The sequence below is a fragment of the Pelodiscus sinensis genome, chromosome 1 (assembly GCF_052426305.1).
Source record: "Pelodiscus sinensis isolate ZL-2025 chromosome 1, ASM5242630v1, whole genome shotgun sequence".
Lineage (NCBI taxonomy): Eukaryota > Metazoa > Chordata > Testudines > Trionychidae > Pelodiscus > Pelodiscus sinensis.
The window spans coordinates 246,156,903-246,180,973 of record NC_143052.1 but is presented as its reverse complement, the minus strand read 5'-3'; the positions used below and the strand labels follow the sequence as shown (position 1 = coordinate 246,180,973).

Below are 24,071 nucleotides of genomic sequence, written 5' to 3'. Positions count from 1 at the left end.
AATGTTAACGCTCACACATTTCTTTTTGGCTCCAGTTGAACACATTTATCCTTTACATTTAAAGGAATAATGATATTTTTCTCTAGCATTGTTCATAACTGAACGTTTTCCTTCTGTAGGGGCTGATGAATAATGTTCTATTACACAGAATTTCACCAAAAACCTTCTCTCCTCCAAAAAATGATTGCCATCTCCTGAGGTTCTCATTGCACTAAAGCCACCCTCAGCAGCCTTCTGTTGGTGACTATTTTGAAAATGGCAAATCTCCTCCCACTGTTCTCAGTAATTCTGAATATTTCTGCCTCCTGACAGCATAGGGGTGGCCATCTTCCCCGAGAAAAAGCTAGCTTCAATGTCTCCTGCTCTTGCTAGGAACATGAGGAAGTAGTGGCCATTTTGAAAAAGAAAAAAAATGTGCATTTCTCTGAAGAGGATGATTTTATACACCTGTCTCTGCTACCAAATAAACTTGGAGTTATGAAAAAATCATGATCCAGTGAACAATAATCCTAAATGTTACTTTTTAGAAACATTCTTCTCTGTTGAACCATATCTTCCGAAAGGAGTAGGTTGGTGGAAAGGGAAGGAAGTGTGAGTGTTTATGTGAGTAACACTACAGAGTTATTTCGGAAAAATGGACGTTTTTCTGAAAAAACTTGAATTACATCCACACTGCAATCGCGTTCTTTTGAAAGAAAATCGAAAGAACAAAGGGGTTTTTCCAGCATTGGTAATCCTCTTTCTATGAAGAAGCAGCCTTTTTTCCAAAAGAGCTCTTTCAGAAAAAGGCATGTATGGGGGAAGAGACAGTTCTTTCACAGGAAGAGGAAAGAGGAAAAAGCACATGTGCCCTGGTGGCCACTCTGTCCATAGTAATCACAGTTTAAATGTGAAAAAAGCTGTCATGTAGCACTTTAAAGACTAACAAGATGGTTTATTAGGTGATGAGCTTTCGTGGGGAAGACCCTGAAGAAGTGTGTCTGCCCCACGAAAGCTCATCACCTAATAAACCATCTTGTTAGTCTTTGAAGTGCTACATGACTGCTTTTTTTTGTTTTACCAAGATCAGACTAACACAGCTACCTCTCTGTTAGTTTAAATGCAACATAGCATCCATTCAGTGTGAACACTCTCTTTCGAAAAAGCAGATCACTTTTTAAATGCACTTTGGCAGTGTGGCCGCTCTCTTTTGGAAGAAGTTTTTTTGGAAGATGTCTTCCGGAAAAGCTTCTTCTGAAAAAAGCCTGCAATCTAGATGTAGCCTGAGTGTGTGTATCTGTATGTAAAAGAGAGAGGGTATGTCTACACTACAATGATGATGCGGGCCCTGGTCAGCCTGGCATTGAAGGCCTGGCGGGAGGGGTTGAGGTGCCCCGTATAGGGCTTCATGAGCCAGGGCTGTAGGGGGTAGGCCGCATCCCCCACCAGGCAGACGGGCATGTCCATGAAGAGGTCGGGGAAGAAGGTCCCAGCATGCAGCCTCTGGCACATGGAGTTCCGGTACACACTGGCGTCGTGTGTCTTGCCGGACCAGCCCACGTTAATGTCCGTGAACTGTCCCCGGTGGTCACACACGGCCTGCAGGAGGATGGAGAAGTACCCCTTGCGGTTCACGTACTGGGAGGCCTGGTGTTCCGGGGCATGGATGGGGATGTGCATCCCGTCGATGGCCCCTCTGCAATTGGGGAAGCTGAGGGTGCCAAACCCCTGGATGACGGCATCCGGGTTGGCGAGGCAGACCACCCTGAGGAGCAGCACCTGGTTGATGGCCTTGACCACCTGCGGAGAGACACAGCAAAGCGCGAATCAGTGCGGCACCCGGGTGGCTGGGAGTGCTCGTGCCCTGGCAGTGCTCTGCGCCCCACTCCCGGGAGCAACCCTCTCGGGCGGCATGTAGTACAGCCGGGATAGACCGGCTCCTCTGGTGCGGGGCACCTTCTCCCCCCTCGACCCCCCGTTTTCCCTGGGGCGGCCCATCCCCTTCTTGCAGCCCCCCTCACCCCAGGCCCAGTGGGTGCATGAGCACCACTCCGACGGTGGATCTCCCCACCCCGAACTGGTTCCCGATGGATCGGTAGCTGTCCGGCATGGAGAGCTTCCAGAGGGCGATGGCCACACGCTTTTGGAGGGGGATGGCGGGCCTCATGCGAGTGTCCCTTCTGCGCAGAGCAGGGGCGAGCCACTCACAGAGCTCCAGGAAGGTGTCCCTCTTCATCCTGAAGTTCTGGGTCCACTGTTGGTCTCCCTAGCGCTCCAGGACGATGCGGTCCCACCAGTCGCTGCTGGTGTCCAGATGCCAGAAGCAGCGGGGCACGCTGGTGCCCGGGTGCCGCCGCAGATGCTCCATGGCCCCCAGGGTGGCCAGGTGGAGAGGCAGGGGGCTGACGTGCACCAGGTGGAACCAGGCAGCCTCTAGCCATTGCTGGCAGGCTTGCAGCAGCAAGTTCATAATCTGCACCAGAAAGTGCAGGGCGAGCTCTGGCTCCATGTTGCCACCTGCGGCGGCGTCCCCGAAGGGAAGCACCAACACAGACGGGCGCAGAGAAAAACGCTTTGCTGTCCCTCGGCGAGGTAGGCAAGCAAGCGGAAAAACTGAGAATCGGCTGTCCAGGGGGGTCCCTTTAAGCACAAGCCTCAGATAGCCTCAGACAGCAGCCACACAAAGCAACAACTGACCTGATGCCCTGCCGGAACCGGTTTCAGCCGCCCTTAAGTGTGCCCCTGCATCTAATCAGTGTGGATGCACTAGTTCAAATTAGCAAAATGCTAATTCGAACTAGTTTTTAGTTCCAGATGCGCTAGTTCGAATTAGCTTATTATTCGAACTAAGTTAGTTCGAATTAGCGCTATAGTGTAGACATACCCATAGAGAGAAACAAGAGGGTAAAAGTATTTTGGAATATACATGCTGTGAATGTAGGGAGATGCAAGAGGCGGCGGGAAATTAGAAGGACAACAGGCTGGGAGAAACTGGGCTATACACTTCCAGTTTATTTTGCACTACTGTGTTGAAACAAAGCTGAACTAATCAACTCAAATCAACTGGCTAATATGCTCTGAATGTCTTTGTGCTTCTTTAGAGTGAGTTAGTGAGAGCATTCCAATGAAATGTAAGTCTTTTGGTTAGTGTTTACGTATAAACTTTTAATTTAAAAGAAAAGAGAATTCTCAAACACTGCATTAAAATGGAGCAAAAATGAAGAAGTTTAATCTAATTTTGGACTAAATATGCTAAAAGATATTGATCAGAATCATGTTTTGTATTCTGTCAGTACAGGACAGAGTTAATTTTATCTGGGTGCTCTAAGTGAATTTTCATACTGTACTATGTTTGCATTTCTTTACATTAAACTTTAATTCTGAATTTCCTGGGTTTAGAATATTTTGTTTTGGATTACTTACAATATCCCTGTATAATATATTTATCTTAATTTACTATTATATATTCTCAACTGTAACTCCATTTTAACATAGTTTTCATCTGGGAATATAAAAGGAATTAAACATATGCATGCAGTAGTGGTAACTGATATGCCAGAATTTGCTAGCATTTACTATCTAGTGATATTCAGAACATCCCAGTTTCTTTTCTAATTAGAGGTGAAAAATGTGCATTAGACACTTTTATTTGGTAACCACTGGCAAATGTGGATTTTAAGAGGAACCATTGTAAAAGCAAATATGATTGATACATATGCATATACACATAACAGTGTGACATACATAGCCCTAATCGTTCAAAGTAATGAATGCATGCTACAGGTCTCACACTGTGAGCAGTGAAGTTTATAGGACTTCTCATGCTGTATAAAATTATGGATGTGCACAAATCATTGCAGAATTGGGGTCATAAAAAGAAAAAATAGTTTTATTGTAACAATGAATCTGAGGCTGTTGAAACAAATGCATTCTGTATTAGGAAGTCATACTTTTAGGTGAGGTTAAAACTGCTGACTATCCGTCAGGCAGGATGTTGACAACTTCTTTCTGTATATGGAAAAATCTACCTATTTATCCACTTGGGCTTTGTCTACACTGCAGAGTTTTTGCTCAAGAAGCAAAAAATCTTCCAGAAGAGCGCGTCCACACTGCCATGTGCTTTTGCGCAAGAGCATCCATGACAGTGTGGATGCTCTCTTGTGCAAGAAAGCTCTGATGAACATTTTAACCATAGGGGCTTCTTGCGCAAGAAATTCATGTTGTCTGTCTACACTGCCCTCTTGTGGAAGAGCTCTTTGGCAAGAGAACTTATTCCTCATGAGGAGAGGAATAAATCTTCTCGAAGAAGCCCTGTTTTACAATGCTATACTGTAAATTTACTTGCACAAGAACGCTCATGCAGTGTAGACAGCAGGCAAGTTTTTGCTCAAGAACAGTTGTTCTTGCGCAAGGAGCTGCCAGTGTAGACATAGCCCAAATAAAAAAATAAAGGAGATACTAACATGCCAAAATTATCATTATCTTCCGCTTTCCTATCACTTCAACTTAAAGAATATTTTCTCAACACAATGAAATGTGTCCTTAATTTTGCATAAAAAACCCAGCTGTTAAAGCCTTTTGCACATGAAGTTGACAATGTACATCTATAGCTATGAGCCTGAGCTGAATATATAGACTATGTGATATAATACACAGATAATTGATTTTTCTTGATGATTGCTTTTCAAAGCCATTACAGAAAGCAGGTTATTACAGTATAGGTACTAATGTTGGTAAAATTCAATTACCGAATCTAAAACAATAGATAATTTCACTTGATTGTTAACATTAACTGCATTTGAGCTATGAGGTGGAGCAATCAGTAGTTAAAATGATATTGACAATTATTCCAAATGTAACCATTTAAATGTATAAGGTCCATGAACACAGTTCAAGGAATGAATTCAGCCAACTTGAGGCTGCATGTCACTTTTTTCATTGTTTCCTTTTCTTGACTATACTATTACACTATATATGACCTTGAAATGGTAGATACTGTGATTTTGCTTGCGAAACAATGAAATGGTTGGAGCAGGTTATTTCTCATGCTGTGCACTGTTGGGGTTTTGATTAAATTCGGACTCAAAAGGCAAACACAACAGCTTAGTGACTTAATGCTGTAGCTAAGGTCTGTACTCTAATTTTGCAAACAAAGCTACTGCTGGTATATTGTGATAAGTTTTCAGATCTGAACATTTACTCATTGAGAGTAGGAAAAATATGACTTGCAATTTTACTCAAATCAGAAGCATCTGTTGGAGATGTGATCTGCAGCACTGATTCTGGATTCACAATAAGGTGACACAAAGGAGGGTATATCTGTTGCCGTTAGCACTCTGCAATGTATTTTAGCAGAATAAGCAACATTCATCCCTGATTTAACTCCATTCACTTCATTATATTTACACATGGGATGGATTTGCCCAACTTGTGTAAAGAACCATAGATTTACATGAATAAAATTGTAGTGTGTCAGGACCAAATTCAAAGCAAGAAGGAGCATGTATATAGTTCCATGAAGGCTTACAGTAAGCCTGCATGTCTGTGGGTTCTAACTATATATCTACTTTGCAAAGGCAAAGTTTTAGATTTTAAAATTTACCACTTACTTTTAAATTCGATTAATAACCCAGCTAAACCATTGAGAGGGGATGGAGGGCCAATTAGCTTGTAGAGTGTCTGCCAAATGTTCCTTTGAAAGAGTTGGAGTTGAAGGAAGCTGAGGCCACTGGCTCTTAACCCTGAAAATCCCAGGTTGCTGAATGTACAGGACACATCTATCGTATGGCTGTTGACCCTTTATGATGTCCCTTGTCATCGTTTCCAAAATGGTAACATAACTTTGTGAGGTGTTGTGCTGCTATAATAGCATTTCACATCTAAGCAAGAGATAAAATGCATCAAAGTGTAGATAAAATTATCTTAGAAACAGCATTAAGGTCCATGCAGGTGTTGTCTTGTGTGACTACGGGTGCCTAAGAGAAACATGCCTTGAAGAGTCGATTTTCCCAGATTCACTTGTCAGCCTTTGAAGGGCCCTCACCTCTGAGTCATGGGAAAAAATTGACTCAGGTGTCTGGGAATGGGGAAGAATGGTAGCTTCAAGGAGCTGCTCTCTGGGCTTTAACTATCTCATTTTGCTCTTTTCCATTTTTATATTAGGAGACATGTTGAACCCACTATAACTTTTTATTGGTAGAGAGGAGCTCATTGAAACAGAGAAAACAATAGGGAAGATTGGGACCAGTGAACATGAACTACTTGAATTGTTTAATACTCCTCTGAAAAAAGGAATATGTTTTAGAAAGTGCATTTTGGAAGACAAAATAATGGGAATAAAGAAATCTAATGACCAATGTGCATAGTGGAAAGCGTAGATATCTACTACAATTAGAAGAATGGTGGGAAATCCTAAAGATCCTATAATTAAGGACCACTAGACTTTAAGTTTTTCAAGAATGAAAAATTTAAAGACTGATCACTATGACTTAGGGACAAATTCTGTATCCTTACACATGTTGAATAGCACTTTACTCCATTTAACTTCAGTAAAATGACTAATAGAACAATGCACCATTCAGTGAGTTAATGTATGATTTCTTGTAACGTTGAGTGTTAAAATATTGATAATAGTAAATGGCAGGGAACAACCAAACAAACATACCGGGAAGGCTTGCTAGAAAGAACTATTGGTAGCTTTTACAAAGCTCAGTGCTTTACAAATAATATACAGGAGCAACGGATATTAGAAATGAAGAACTCCTGCTAATTCTGATTAAGTGGCTGAAATAAAATATGCCTTTAAATGGCTGAGATACTCAATATTAAAGTTCCGTCTTTAGTCAGAAAAACAAACAAACAAACAAAAAAGGAAGTCTTACACAGTGACTATTAGTCAGGATGGGTAGGGACCCTGACTTTTTTCCTACTCTATAATCACAGTGGATAAAACGATAAAAACCAATACAGAAATATTTACTTCATCCTACTTTGTTAATATTTAATCTATCAATATGCACATGGTTGGCATGAAAATTCTTAATTTACATGTGTGTGTACATTGGGATAAGATAGACCCAAGACATAAGCACTTAAGATACAATGTACAGTTGAATTTGAGAAATCACGGCAACCTGGAAAGAAATTGAAAGATACAATTTTTCAATTGTATAGCAATCTTTGAAAAACAAAGAAGAATGAGTCTGAAAGTTATTCCTTAATCCAACTTCTATCTCCTGCAAAGTAAAATATTGAGAGAGAAATAGCAAAACCACTAGAAGATAATGAATTTTCATATGAGTAACTTGATTACCTGTGTATTCTGTGTGCATGGATTTAAAATAAAATTCTGCTCTAGCATAAACCTTTGGCAGTTTTGATGATGATTCCAATGAAGGACAGCAATGAACAGTATTATAATGAATCTGCGGAAGGTGGCTATTTTACCTCTTGGTAACAGGGATTAACATTAAATCTAGTTTCAGTGAACATCTTCATTAGTGGGCACTTCATTACTGGAAATAAATTGAAACATTGGACAAGAAACTCTAGATTTAGAGCTATAATAAAAAAAACCTCTTGGATGATGAGATCTTATTATGTGGTTATGGTCCCATGGGACATGTTGATAGTTTTAATATTTGAGAGACTTAAAACTACCTTTTGCAAACCCAAAGATGCAGAACAGTGGATGTTTCTTATCTGATATATGTTGCAATATGTGGGCTAGTACTATTTTAGTTATGTTCTACGAAAGTCCAACATGTTGGAGTAAGGATTTGTGTACATGTAAAAATTGTACCACTTTAACTATACTGATATGCTGTTATACCAGCATCAAAATGCTCATACTAGTATTCCTCTTTGGGGGGTAATCTATAGTAGTGTAAGGAATATTGATAGTGGTATTACTGTGTCCACAGCAGGAGTTGTACCTATATAACTGTTTCTGTAAAAAGCCATGTTCCTAAGCAAAATAGTTATGTCAATATGAAATTTTGTGTACACCAGGTCTAAGTCTGGTACAATCACAGTATACTCTCTGGATATCTATATATTTCTCTGAAAGACAAAATATTTATATTATCATACATGACTATCCCAGTGAGAAAAATGTTTGGATTTTTTTCTTAAAAGAAACATAAACTGAGGCCTTGCTCACAGATTTACAAATCTGTTTTGGATTAATACATAAATAGGCAAAGTTCCAAATGTGCCCCATACCATCCAATGTATTTTTGTTTCCTTCAATATACTCTGTAAACTCCTAATTTCTGTGCACAAAATCCATAGTTCTCGATGGTCTATGCTGAAAGTATCCATCTGTAAGATAGGTCACTATTCTATTATCATTGATAATTTCTAATACAAATACTAGTAGATTGCTTGCATTATTAGTGAACAAAGCATATCTGGTTTACACTTTGCACCAGATATGCTTTGTACGATATGGGAGCAAAGAAAGAAGGACTCTGCGCATGTTGGAGTAAACAAGGAGTAACGCTATGGAAGCCTCAGGATTCATATTAGTGGAGAACCTGTACAAATCATGGAAGAATCAGACAGTTTATAATTCTTTTAGTGGAATAGAATGAACAATTGTTTTATGTTCAGATGCTTTAGAAAGAGCTGGCAAAGGAATCCAGTACTGATAGCTGAGTTTGTTAACTTGAAAAGTCATGAAAAATCTTCATTGGGTGGCAAAGGAGACATCCATAAATTAGAATTTAAGGTGGAACAGGGTGGTGTCAGCCGATGGTCAGGGCAGTGCGTGTGTGTGTGTGTTACACCCGAGTCTTCAACTGCTGGGACACAAGGTCTGATGGGCACCCCGAGAAGTTTAACATCCGTGTCTTTGATCGCTAGGACCAGGTCACTTCGCGGTGGGCAGCCAACAGGCTGACAGATGCCCCAGAGTTTACAGGGAGAGCTTATTACACCTCAGATTTTGACTGCTAGGATAAACGATCCCTTCACAGCGGGCAGCTTAGGGAAGGCTGAGAGATGCCCCTACGGATCTGTCCCCTGGAAGCGACATGATCCAAATGCCCAGCTCTGCCTGTATCTGTCCCTTATGACCAGCTGGAGTTCTTTTAAATTATGCTTGGCTCTGTTACAGCAACTGAAGGAGTCAGGTTAAAGCTTAACCAGTTACAGGTTTATTAAAGAAGCTTATAAATCATATGGTTAGAATGGCTATTGCTCTATTTCTTAACTGCTAGCAAATATAGATCTTAAAAATGGTTACAAAGAAAATAATGATAGAAAATAGAAATAATGGTACCAAGTGACATCTTAATCTTTAAAGATCTCTAAGTCTATGTGTACACTTAAGACAAAGGACACATCCAGGTACAATTTTTACCTCCTTCTGTGCCTCTCGACTCCAGCGTATCAGGCCAGGGTCGGTCCCTCAATTCCTAGGAAAGACGAATACGAGGTGGGCGTCCCCGTTGAACCTTGGGAGATCAATCACCTAACCCAACCAGCAGATAGATGGTAGTTTGATACTCAGAATAAGTGTGCTGCTGGACCTATCTTTATACCCATAGGGGCCCGTATCCTCTTTCTTATCTAAGATGCCAAATTGTGTTGGTCCATCTTTGTGATGTCAGTTCTTACAAGGGAGTTTCAACTTAATTTACACTTGCAAGAGAGATAACTAAATTGCAAGTACTGGACATTCTTTTCTGGGCTGGAGATTCCTCCCCCCTGTACGAGTGTGTGTTCGTATCAATATAGGTGCCAGCCAAGGCAGTTCTCGCAGCCTCGAGGTCAACAATTGGCGTATCTCTGTTTACAGCCATCCAGGGTCACAGCAGTCAGCATATCTGGGCCTTCTGTCATGGCTTCAAAGACTTTGCTGATCTTACTGCTCTGTTTGCCCTGTGCGCTCCAGGCATCTCAGAGAGGGGCAAGCAGAATAGATGTTACAGGGGGGTTCCTGTCTTGCTACAGGTGGGAAAATGCTATTACAGAGAATGGGTTCTTCTGATATCTTATTGTTGTCTAAGATAGACATAGTTTCTTGTCCATCATTTAATGAATATGAAAAAAGAGTGCTTATTAAATTTAAAATAAATTGAACAAATATGAATGTGTAATAGTGTATATGTAACAGAATTGCTTACCTAGTCACTAGTGAGTTGCAAGTGACAGATACATGATAACAGAAGAAGAAAGACCCATTAATTCAATCAATGCACAAAAACAAAATATTGATAGTTATATGGGATGAGATATAACAATTTCCACCACTCACTCCCCATAATCATTTTGATCAGAATACTGTCAGCTAAGAGAGACACTTGTAAGTGACCTCACACTCTTTGCAAAGAAAATTGTGCATGTCCAATCATGTGCAGTAACTTTGCCTGAGATAATATATGTGACGTATATCTTTCCTATCTACCTAATCAGGATGTAAGATCATTTTAAATGTAGGGTCCACATATATATATATATATACACACACCTATCCATCTGTGAGTCCATATGTTCAAGAACTCCTACTAAATGATAAAAGCTAGGACCACCAAATTTGGTATCCAGCTTCCTCTTAAGGCAAGGCCAGGGTTTGGTAGTGCTAGGAAAACAGGATGCACCTGAAATCTGATTGCTTTCCATAACACAGATAAGGAAGGGTCTGATGAGAGTAAAGACAATTGTACTCCATACTGACATGGGAGCAGTGAGCACTGGAGATTGCAGGAAGACAATGGCCAGGGCTCTCCATATTGCTGGCCATGAGAAACTGACCCCTCACTCCAAACTCTGTCCTCCCAGCTCTCAGCCCAGCTCTAGAATGCAGGGAAGCCCCTACCCTGAGCAGCCTCCCCCATCCCTGGTGAGAGCTGCAGGCCAGGCCAGGCAGCAGTGCCCCTCCCTCCCTTTATGGAAGGAGCTGCAAAGTCAGGCAACATGGTCCTCGCTGCTGTGGGTGGCCATGGTAAGCCCCCCAGACCTCCCAGCCCCCTGCCCTGTGCCCTCCCACCCCCAGTCCTGGCTCCTGCACCCTCATCCCCGCCTTCAGCCCCCCCCCCCAAATCCCTATCCTGATTCCTTCACCCCACCCCCTACCCTGAACCCTCCACTCCTTGGCTTGATGATCCCTCCCCCCTGACACACACACCCCTCTCAGGTCCTTGCCCAGGCAGACCTGAGTAATGCCAGGTGATTCTTCTAATATAAAACAGAATACTATTAACATCCAATAAGGGGTTTGAGATCTGAAAGATAATATGGAAAATATCCAGACTATTCATTGACAATATATGTCTGGTGCAAGTTTCAAATGCAAATTATTTGAGTCCATCAGATAGTAAATCAATATGTACCAGCTTGTTTTTAATTCCTATTTCTTACAGACTTATCTAGAATCCATATTTGAAATTGCCATCTTCCGTTGCTTTATGCACATGTCTTCTACATTCTGAGATGTGGGGGAGAGAGTGGGGAGAGGACTTTGGCCACAATAACAGAATTCAGCTTTGCCAAGTAAAGCAAAATCCAACCTTGCTATTTGTTTGTACGGATATGAGGTAATCTGCCTCCCCTCCTCTCCTCCTGAAGTGTTATGGAATGCACTGCGTTCATCATAGGGGCCCTACCTGGTCTGTGACAAGTACAATGTTGCTTAGGCATGGATCAACTTTTCCCCCTGCTTGCTGAAGTGCTTAGGGGAAAGACTGGCAGTAGCTGCTTTAGGAATGGGAGAAAGGGAATACTGTTGAAGGAAGGTCTCCCCATGCCGGGTTTATAAAATGGGGCTGGAGTGGAAGTCAGTGAAATAATTCTTTTTTTAGTAGTTTATATTATTGATATAAAAGAACAAGACAAGTATCCTGCACCTGTTATTCCTCATGATTCCATGCAACAATTTACATCACAATTTTAAATTCAGCAAAAATCAATGCCTTGGTTACAATAGGGCCATTGGCATCTGACTCCTCACTGCATGGAATTTATAAGCTATAAGCACTGTCCTAAGAAAAATGGGGCAGCAGTTTTTTTTCTAAGACAGTGTCCTTGCAGAGATCAATATCACTTCTACCTCCTAAGCTAAAATTTCTCATGGACAGTAAAAAATGCCAGAGCGGTAGGTAGCCGTGTTAGTCTATAAACATGGAAAACCACTTTTTTCACCCCTTTCACTTCCACCATTCTCCAGGAGGCTCATAATTTGTATAACTCTTGTTTAATGAAGGTTTTTTCATTGATTGTTTTCTTTAATTCATAAATACATTATTAAAAAAAGGTCCTTGGCTTGAAAAAGTTTAACAGACATTGCCATCAATCATGGTGGAAATCGCATCTTAGTCTAATGCATGCAACAACAAGAAATTAAGAATGAGTTTCACAAACAGGGTATTCAGTGTGGTAATGCTTGCTGTGCATAAATAATAGAAACCAATAGGCAGAGCTTTGAAAGAAACCATCAGCAATAAGCAGTATCGCTAGTGGCAATCTGCTGCTATAGAATAGATGCTAGTCAAGTAAGACAAATGAGAAGGATGGTTTAGATGATTAAATGTACTGATAACACTGAATCTTACAATTTCTCGGAAACCAATCACAGCAAAGGTGCCTAGCTTTAAAAAAATCAATTCATTGTCGTTTTAGGACCATATACATGACAATTCTGGCTTGATTTCCTTGTTTTTTCAGGACCTCAAAATAACATGAAATCAGTATTGATCTGCACCAGAGCACATAGCAGGCTCATCTTCATATAACTGATACAAAGTGAAAATGGAGTGGTGTTAGAGCATAGAAGTAATGCTGTGGTGGAATGCAAAAAGAATAATGATTCTGCTTGAGGAAGCACAGTCATATGGAGTGAGTTCTTAAGTTACCAGCCAGGGAGCTAAGATCCTTCGGCTGTGTATGTTGTTTGCTTGGTTATTGGGGATCATAGAATCATAAAACTGGAAGAAACCTTGAGAAGCCATGAAGTCCCCTGGACTCGTGACTAGACAAATTACCATCTAGAAGTTAGACCATCCCTGATAGGTAGATAGTGCTACCTTCACTTAAAAATCTCCAGTGATGGAGATTCCACAACCTCCCTAGACAGTTTACTTCAGGCTATGTCTACACAGCAGCACTATTTTAGAGTAACTGATGTTGGACATAAGGAAAAAGTTCCTAACTGTCAGGGTAGTCAAACACTGGAATAAATTGCCCAGGGAGGTTGTGGAATCTCCATCTCGGGAGATATTTAAGATAAATGTCTATCAGGGATGGTCTAGACAGTATTTGGTATTGCCATGAGGGCAGGGGACTGGACTCGATGACCTCTCGAGGTCCCTTCCAGTCCTAGTATTCTATGATTCTATGATTCCGAAATAATATAATGCACATCTACCCTACAAGTCTTTATTTTGTAATAATGTTGAGTTGGAGGACTTCTTCCTCCGACTCCTGTAAACTCTCATTTCACAAGGAGTAAGGGAAGTCAAAGGAAGAGTGTTCTCCCTTCGACTTCCTGCTGTGTAGACAGCACCAAAAGCAGATTTAAGCTATTTTGACTTCAGGTACACAATTGACGAAGCTGAAGTTGCTAGCTTAATTTGATTTTAGCCCTGCTGTGAAAGTTTTTCCCAATGCCCAACCTGAAGTTCCTTGCTGCAGTTTGACAGAGTGCTGTTTTTAACCTTTTTTAATGTCACTGTTGGTGATCTCCAGAAGGAGCTGTTTCTACACAGAATATGCAACTAGATTCTCTCAGGCTACGTCTAGACTGCATAGTGATTACTGTGGACGGAGTTTGCTTTTTCCTCTTTCCTTTTCTTTCGAAAGAACTCCCTCTTCCCCGTCTGCTCACACCTTTTTCCAAAAGAGCTCTTTCAAAAAAAGGCTTCTTCCTCGTAGAAAGAGGTTTACCAATGTCGGAAAATCCCCTCTGTTCTTTCAATTTTTTTTTTTGAAAGAATGTGATTGCAGTGTGGACATAAAAGAAGTTTTTCAGAAAAATTGCCATTTTTCAAAAAAACCCTCTGTAGTGTAGACATAGCCACAGTCTGAATTGCTTTCTGTAAAATAGGGAGAGAAGCAAAGTCTCCGTTTGAAAGCTCAGTGTGTGTATTTCCTTTTTATTGTCTGCAGCAACTTTGGCAACAAAATGGCTGCTGTCTTTCCCCAAAAGAATTATTCATAGAAAGCTTTAGCACACCATATGGATTTTACAATGTATACATATTTAGTCAGACCTTCTACTACCCACGAGATCAAAGATGCCTACAAATTTGCAAGAGAGAGGGAATATAATAGTGCTACATTAACACTTTCTCCTTGACACATTTGTGTGCATATTCTCTTTATCATTCACTTTTAGAAGAAAAATTATGTTGAAATATTGGAGATCCAAAAGATTTCTTATTAGCTGTTTAAAATTTGAAAAGAGCCATATGGGAAAATAAGACAGCAGCATCCATGTATTCTCAAGTGCTCCTTCTGCCCTGGTGTCTCTTGTGACTTTTTCAGGTGTCCCTAAGGCCAATTTTGAGGATGATACATGTATTAACAAATATTATATTATTTAACAGAAACTCAAATAGGCACCCAGGAAAATGAATCACTATAGACTGAATGAATGGATTGCTTTTAATATTGAAACTATTTGGAAGGTTTTAAGGGGAAATCTTGTTTGTATAAAAATTTTCCTTATAAAAATTATAACATACTCTCGAAAATAAGTGTCTTACAACATTTTTAAAAGATATATTATTGAAATTAACAAGAAAAATATCCCTCTACATATAATTCTCCTCCATGCTGAAGTTTGAAAGAATGCATAAGATGTGGACTGACCTTATGTATGAATTTTATCCATAGTGAGTGCATGTGGATGGTGGCTATCACAGAAAGTGAAAGGGACATTGTTTATATCCAGGAAAATTACATTTTGTAGTGAGAACTAAGATAGCATCAGCTGAGGCAAGAACCATACAATAGTATTATCAGGAAAGTTCAGTGGATTCAAATACAGAAGTCTAGAAGAATAAGAGTTAGACTGTGTATATGAAATTAACATTATTCTGTGGAACTTGTTGTGAACATTTACTTCTGTATGTTTCCTAGGAAAACAAGCCAAAACAAAAACTAACAAACAAAAAAAACCTAATCTTTGAGTCAGCTGCTCAGCAAGCAAATGGGAGATTCACATGACTGAATACTTTTGGAAAGCTCCTTTGTAATCAAGTGAAAGTGAGGAAGATTCATTTTATTACCTTGATCGGCATTGCCAGATATCTCTCAGAAAGGTGATGGGCATTGAGTTGAATAGGAAAACCTCATAATCAAATTATTTAAATGTTTTTCCTGAAAATATGTCCTCTTTCTTCTGCATCCATTGCCAAACAATTTAAACATCATTGTATCTTCAGGAACTACTTTAAGACAAATAATAAATATAGAATCAAATTGTCTCTTGAGAGAAACTCCTTTGAAATCAATTGGACTGTGCTTCTTTACTTGACAGATTTTTTTTACCTGTAAATAAAAAAGGTAGGGCTACCCATTTTTGCACCAATTAGATAAAATGTGGAGTCTTGTGGATTATGGCAGATGTTGGTGTTTCCTTTTCATAATAAGTGGTTTTCCAGGATATAATCTTTCTTCCAGTAGAGAATATTAAAAAATAAATTTTAACTAGTTCTTGTGAAAATTTTCATTTTAAAAAATAAGACACTTTAATATTAATCAAAACAAAATATTGCAGTACGCGTTGATCCCTACTGGACATTCTGTGGTGATATTGTTACATATATACTCCTTTAAAGTGAGGCAAATCATATTGCATTTTCAAGAAAATATACCTATATGTGTAGTCTCCATTTCAATGAGGTAAATCCTGTTCCCTTTTCAAGGAAAGTGAAGGCTTATCAGTTGCTTTTGTGTGTTTTGAAATGTGATTCATTTCATGACCAAGAACATTGACCCAAACTACATGAAAGTTCACAACCACTGCCCTCTCAGTCTTTGTGATGGAAGATTCCTGTGGTATTGTTGACTGTACAGATCAATGAAGAAGAAAAAGAAAGCAAATTTTAAAAAATCACTGCATGTTTTTATCCATCTAATCCCAATTTTGTGCATGAAACAACCATATATTTATGAACAAGTTCTGCTTAATATCTATCTTATTTATGTTTGCATCATATATATAGTGTTGTTTGTGGAGTAATCTCTGCAGTTGATTCTACTGAAAAAGCAATGATGGCCTTTGTCCATTATCTCCCCTCTCAAAGACTTCAACTCACACAGCACTTGCAGATTTTTTAAACTTCTCCTGTATTTTGACTCACTGGCAGGAGGGAGAATCATGCATTTAGAAGAGAATGCTATTTTTGTCTTCAACAATGCGTCATTAATAAATGTAGCTGAGGCGTCATTACCTTGTTTCACTCAATTTTTCCATGCAATTGGGGTTCTGGAGGTTGTTGTGGAGTGACAGAGCCTTGACACCACAGCTTCATTTCAAATAATAAGGAAATATAAGAATATTTTATTACTTGGATACTCTTTTTGACATACTTCCTGTGTCACATCAGACTAATCACTTAGCATGTGTGTCATGCTGTCGGGAGTGGTTCACCACCATGAGTGCCAACCTCAAAGCAGACTGCAAAAAATCAGTACAGACACCCTAAAGCAGTTGTATGTTCTAGAATTAGAATTTTCCAACCTACTATCATATGTGATCTCCTGAAGTACTGTAAGGATATGTCTAGACTACATGCCTCTGCCAATAGAGGCATGTAAAATAGGCTACCCAACATAGTCAATGAAGTGGGGATTTAAATATCCCCGGCTTCATTAAATAAAAATGGCTGCCGCGCTGTGCCAGCTCAGCAGAACATCAGCACAGCATGAGAGTCAAGACGCGGATCGGTCAACAAGGGAAGCCTTTGTTGACCACTCCTGTAAACTTCATTTCATGAGGCAAAACAGAGTGGTTGACAAAGGCTTCCCTTGATGACCTATCTGTGTTTTGACTCGCGCGCTGTGCCGACAAGCCGCTGAGCCGGCACAGCACAGTGGCCATTTTTATTTTAATGAAGCCAAGGATATTTAAATCCCCGCTTCGTTGACTATGTCGGGTAGTCTATTTTACATGCCTTTGTCGGAAGAGTAATGTATTCTAGACATATCCTAACAGTCTTACCATGGAATCACAGACTGTTCCTTTGACATTTCATTCTCTCATGCACCAAGCCAAGCTTGGCTTTGTGATAGATGGTCACTTTTCACCAAAAAGTCACAGCAATATTCAGGCTTCTCCCAGTCCCAAAGGACCACTTGCTTACTGTAGGTCATATCTACTCAGGCCACAAACAAAAGACAATGGTTGTAATGATTGCTGTCATTAACTAAAGATTTATTAGCTAAGAAAAAGAAACAAGAGTTGTTTACAAGGCTAAACCAGGAAGCATACATGCAAATACATTATAGCTGTAGATTTTAAAAAAGTAATAAATGTTTCTATAATAAACTTTATATATTCTTTGAGGCTGAATCATGCTAACAGCATGGGGATCTCTTACTTATGTTTAATTATCTTTGCTCCCTCAGAATCCAGAGAACATAAAGATACCATATTTTATGGGTGTTTATCCCCTCTCAACCCAGAATATAAGCTGATGAAATGAGTGCACAGATAGGCCACCCTTTCCTGGAGGGAGATAGGAATGCAGTCAACAAGTTCTCTGTGCTTTGGGGCTACACAATGCCTTGTTTGGCTTCAATGGACCTTGTGTGCAGGAGGAATACTTCACCTGAATTACTGCATTGGTTTGGTTAGTTACACAGCATCAAAGGTTTACAATTAACTTGATATTGCGGGTGCAGATATTATTAGTAAGATTAATACATACAACATCTTACAAGCATTCCATATATCTTAAACACCAAATACACTCTTATAACACAAATATTTATTTGAATTACACTAACTCACAAGTAAGTCACACCGTTTTCCAGCTATGTATTTGTCAGTGTTTGGTAAAGCCCTGGGCCTTGGCATGAACTGGTGCTTGATGTGCCAGTGGTACAATATAATTTCCAAAAAGTGCACAGCTCTGGTCTAAGTCTGCTCCTTTTGAAGTCAGTGGCAAAACTCTCCTTGTCGTCAGAGAGACCAGAGTTAGGCTAACACTAAGCATTTTTTTTGGAAAATCCCACTTTTAAGGACTAAGTTCCTCGTTGTCCTCATTTTCCAGTGAGGATTATGTCTATATTGGACAGCTGTAGTCAGTTGTAGTTCAATTTTGTAAAGTTCCTCTGATAGAAATTGCAATGCAAGAGCAACTATTATGTGGCTTAGATACAGAAGAGGTGAGGCAAGAAACTGTTCAAAGCATAGGAGTGAAGAAAGTGTCAGGAAGTTTTGGCAATCTAGCTATTGCAAGGGTTCTGAAAAAACTGTGTGTGTATGTATTTGTGTGTGTCTTCATAGAATCATAGAAGATTAGAGTTGGAAGAAACCTCAGGAGGTCATCTGCTCCAACCTCTAGCTCCAAGCAGGACCAACTCCAACTAAATTATCTCAGCCAGAACTTTATTAAGACCTCTGGGGTGTGTCTAAACTACGCCCCTCTGGCTGACAGGGGGATGTAGATCAGGCACTTCGAAAGTGCAAATGAGCCTGGGATTGGGATTTAAATATCCTGGGCTTCATTTGCATACTCACATTCGGGCGCTGTGCCAATCACGTGCCCTTTCAAAAGTGAAAGTAAAGTCTAGCCGAAGCTCTGCCGAAAGCGTGAAGCTTTTTCGGCAAATCCTGTACTCCTCAAAAAATGAGAAGGTCAGGATCTGCTGAAAAATCTCCCTGCTGTTGGCAGAGCTGTGGCTAGACTTTACTTTCACTTTTGAAAGGGCGCGTGATGGGCACAGCACCCGAACGTGAGTATGCAAATTAAGCCCGGGATATTTAAATCCTGGGCTCATTTGCACTTTCAAAGTGCTTGATTTGCATCCCTCTGTCAGCAGAGGGATGCAGTCTAGATGTAGCTTTGTTGAGTGTGTCTAGGACTCTAGCAGCTGTAACCTAAGGGAAACAGAGTGTCCTTATTTCCTTCTGAATGCACTGTACAATGCTTTTTAGTACTGGTATGGATGAAAAGTCTAACTTTAGATAGTAAGCGAGGAATAGGGGCTGATATTTTTAATCACTGGGTTTCTGTAAAGGAGAGTAGGAAGAAATAGTTTGTGGGCTTTTTTCCTCTTCATTCTTCCACTTTTGCCAAATTTTTGGCAAGTATAAATATGCTCCCCTTATATTCTCCATTTTTCTTGGCAACTGTAACACAGTCCATTTAATCTGCATTACTCAATGTTCTGCTTCCCAATTTAGTGGCAGTGCCAAGAACAACAGTAAAGTCTGAGAGTATTTAGCTTACAAAATTGTGTTTGCCAGAAGGCAAAGCCCTTTTGCAATTACGTAAATTAAATGAGGCAAAAACAAATAAAAAAGCAAATGATGAGATACCACAGTTTTATTCTTCAAGTATGAATTTATAGGAGGGCTTAGACTCTGTTGATTTTCAAAGCCTGAAATGAATCATGAAGTAAGTTGGTGGTAACTATCATTTTTTGATTCTTTCAAAATATATACTTGTATGTATCGTTATAAGTGGAGTATATAGTTGCTCGTATGTTTAGGGTGGCCTCTCCCTTTTTAAACCCTTGCTTTCATTATAACAGTATTGAACTTTAACTGATTTAGCTGATTTTTTTCTGCTTGGTGTCTCTTCAGCTTGATTTTTTTAAAATGTGATTGTGAATTGGTAGCTTATTTCAGAAATCAAAGACAATGAAAATGGCCAGTGTTAAAAAAAAAAAAATTACCAAACAAACCAAAAACCATATCTGACTATTTTTGAAAACCTCTAGTGCTTCTTAAAGACTAACAAGATGGTTTATTAGATGATGAGCTTTCGTGGGCCAGACCCACTTCCTCAGATCAGGTTTTGATCTGAGGAAGTGGGTCTGGCCCACGAAAGCTCATCATCTAATAAACCATCTTGTTAGTCTTTAAAGTGCTACATTGTCCTGCATTTTGCTTCAGCTACCCCAGACTAAAACGGCTACATTTCTATTACTATTCTAGTGCTTCTGTGATTTATAGCAGTAACTTCAAATTAAACAGTGGGAAAGCACAGGCCTGATTTCCATGGAAATCCATCAAGACCTGCCTAAGTTATAAATCTCTGGAAAAAATCATAATTTCCCCATATGCTGAGGAAAACTAATTAGTCTCTGGCCTGTTAGTTTTGTGAATGCCCTAAAGCATGTTGCATGCTCCTAGGTCTTACTTTCCTACCCTTATCAGCATCTCTTGCCTTAGGGAAAGTGCACTTAATGGGGGACTATAAGTTCAAATTTTGCCTCTCTGACAGATGTGGCAATTTCCTGAAATATATATTTGAGCCATCTCACTATGTTAAGTTAATGTATCATTGTGGGCCTGACATTCTATGCATTTCCATAGGAGATGGTGAATATAGTTTTCTAGAAACTAGGTTGATTAGGCAAATTGACTGAGGTTATAGCTCCTCCAAGGAGCCTCTCCATGACTTGGAGAGGCTCACATATATTGGTTCCAACTGGATTCTTTGGAGACGAACAAAGAATGAATGTACTTTTGAATAAAGAACCTGACTTTAAACTGATTCTGAGCCTTGTTTCTGATCCAGCAAGTAGACAACCTTCTGTCTAAAGGTGGGGGGAGGAGGGTGGGATATGACAGGGAATAAATTACTTGATGATTACCTGTTCTGAGTCTCCTAGCAAATGGCAACTTTTGGCAGGTATTGGTCCTTCCAACCTTTCTCTAAACTCCTAGGTTGGAGTTGGGGTGGCCTCTGTTAAGTTTTTTAGCATCCAAGTCGGTTGTTTTATTTTTGATACATTTTGTTTGCATTGCTTTCACCTTAAAAATAAATGAGCTTACTTAGAAAGCGCTGTCTGGTAACTCATAAATGCTGGCAATTCATATAACTTCTCTTGCGCCTTGGCTTCCTGATGAGGATGTGGAACCAGCTATGCTTTGATAGAGGGGCTCAGTGCTGAGTAGTTGCTGTGCAGGGGTGAATTCCCCTGATAATGTCTGGCCTTTTCATTATTCAGTCCTGTCCTGGAATGAACACTGATAGAGTGAGTTAGTCAATTCCTGAATTCCTAGTGAAAAGGTTATAAAAGCCATAGAAACCAAGGAAAAGGAATAAAGAATTAAGAATCCTGACTGAGCACCAATATGCAGAGGTGTCGTCTGCTCTCAGGTAAATGCCTGGGTTCATTGCAAAGGAGTTTGTAGCAAAGCATGTGGACCCAAATATAGTTTTCAGGAATTATACTATGGCAGCGTTCAGATATTGTACTGTAGAGATTGAATGGAGTGCACTTCACTGAGCTGTGGCATGAAGATTAGTTTCAGGCAATATAAGTTATGAAAACCAATCTCAATCATTTAGTGAAAAAAAAAAAGCCTCTAGGACTCCTGGGAACTCTGCAAAATATAATAAAATCCGCTAACTGTGTTCTGCACTCATGTGAACATGGTCTAATCGGGTGATTTTGACCTTGCTATGGAATATCCCACATTCAGAACTATGGACCTACAACTACTCTCTAGAGATGTCCTTGATATTGCTTATTGTTAGCATAGTTATCAAAGGTCCTGAACCAGCCGATGTAGCCATTAAAATAAATGAGACAGGAAATGCTGACATGATAGTTTTACAAATATTAACTCTGAGGTTTGCATATAAATCTGTTAATGAAGATTATGAAAAATCAGGCTATTAAGATCTCAGTACTGGGTGCATAGCCATATTAATTATTTCTTCTCTTTTTGTTGCTATTTCAGTGTTACGGCTACTAAAGGATGGTGCAGACCCTCACACTCTTACTTCCTCAGGAGGCTCCTTGCTCCATCTGGTAAGAGTGATTGAAGATTAGTGTTAGTGACTGTGGATGAGTATGGCAGGATTCTGTGTAGCATATTGGACACATTAACAATACAAAAGACTTTGCAATAATTTTTTTATCTGCCCTGAGCGCCAGGGTGATTATGATTGCATCCAGCTGTGTGCATTAAATACATGTTGGCATTCAAAAGGCTTATGCAAAGATGCATCATGTAGGACAGTTACTAGCAAAATCCAGGGAGATGTTTTATGCATAAATTATCTGCACAGTAAGTAAGAGCAAAGAAAAAACTGACTGCTTCCCAAGATAGAGAAATTAACCTTCAGTTTAACTGATGTAGCTCCTCCCTTTTTCAGTGTTGATCTCCTATAGATGAAAATCTAATGCAGTATCTCCATTTAGGTCAGCATAGTTATTTGTATATTAGAGTAAGTGAATAAAGGAAAAGGTTTGTGTGTACCATGTAATTAAGGCAGAGAGAGAAATACAGAAAATACACTATTTTTAGTTAATGAGAAGTAAAGGATGGCAGTTCAGGACTCACAGCAGACTTGTAAAAAGCACTATTATTTTGTTTTGCTGGACCACATCATGAACACAATTTTTTTCAGTGTTGTTCCACAAAGGTTTGTAGGGCATCTCTGTTTTGCTTTGAAGGTTGAGTCAAACGTCCCAAATGCTCAGGAGCATATGCCAAGTTTTGCCTGTTTTCGAGACACAACTGTTAATTTGCCCAGATTCCTTCAGAAGGTTCACAAACATTTATGTATGACTGGCCTGGTTTTCTAGTGTATTTTAAAAGCCAACAAAAATATGTCCCCAAATTAAGGGTAGTATTACTGAAAATCAGTTTAATCACACAGTTCTAGTGCACAATTCTAAGTACCCAAAATAAATCCAGTGAAAGCAATCCCATGATTACTGCCGCTGTTACTTTATACTCAGACAAGGAAATTTGTAACTTGTGTCTCTAATGCCAAAATAAACTGTATTCATTCTTAAACTGTTTTACAAGGTGTACTGTTCCATCCTTGTACATGCAATTGCCTTTAAACTATATGGGGCTTCTATCTGTGGAATGTGGCTGTAGGTTAGAGAGCCTTGATGCCTACAACTATGTGAATTTCCATAATTTCTGTCTAGCACGCAATTCCAAAATCGCAATATATATTTTTGTCCCAAACCAACTAAAGCAAGTTGAACCTGTCAAAATTTGTCATGCCTCAGAGAAGTTGTAGTTTGGTTATCTGCTCTCATTCTCTTCTATGAGCCAGGCTGCCTGGCTGGATTATATCTTTTATGATACTTCCACTGCCATGTGTCTCCAATAGAGCACCACACTGCCTAGTCAGAGGAGAATCTGCATTGCATCATGACAGATATAATCTTCTTATAGATGGAAAAAATCTGCACATGGGTGGAAAAGATTAGAGGGAACTTTGCCAGAGAGACCAGCCCATCGGAGAAAATGGAGGTCTTGATGACGGTGCCTATGAGTAGAGCCCTGCATGGATCCAAAAATGTGGATCTGTATTTGATCCACATGCACCAACTCGACATCTGATCTGTCATCTGCTAGTTAAATTTTACTATCATCTGCATGTGCATAGCACATCTGGAGAGGAGGGGCAGGCTGTCTGGGGGAGTCGCTGCACTCTCTGGGTGGAGCTGAGAGTTCCATAGCCCCAGCCCCACCCTTTTCAGCCAAGGTCCTGTCCCTACAGGAGGGCATGGAGCAGGTCCCCCCCACCTTGTCCAGGGGCCAGGGGAAATTGTCTGCCCCACTGAGGAGGGGGGAGGAAGCACAGATGATTAAGGTGTGATGGGGTCTTGCAGGGAAGTGGCATCATGCAAGCAGAGCCTTTGGATAAGGAGCAGCACGAGGGCAAGGTGAAGATTTAGAGAAGTGGTGGATGTTGGGGGTAGGGAATAAATTTGCATTGTGTGTTGCTGCTGTTTAAGAATTCCTAGCGTAAGGGGGGGCCCTGCTGCCCAGGAACCAGCCTGTTCCTAGGGTGTTGCCCCCACTTCCTCCACAGCTCCAATTCCTATGTGTGCAGAACTAACACACACACACACACACACACACACACCGTTGATCTAACCTATGCAATTTGAGATACACAAATATCATAGCTGAAGTGGATGTACTTACCGCG

At 40.1% G+C, this 24,071-nt stretch overlaps 1 protein-coding gene across 4 annotated transcripts in view; it reads left to right on the top strand.

Moving 5' to 3' along the window:
* The window catches only part of MYO16 (myosin XVI), a 518,064-nt gene that overhangs the window by 125,600 nt on the left and 368,393 nt on the right, over positions 1-24,071 (top strand). For all 4 annotated transcript variants that reach the window (XM_075918615.2, XM_075918604.2, XM_075918634.2 and 1 more), the window contains exon 3: positions 21,851-21,921. In XM_075918615.2, the coding sequence (XP_075774730.2) occupies positions 21,851-21,921 (71 nt within the window). The remainder of the gene's footprint in view (positions 1-21,850; positions 21,922-24,071) is intronic.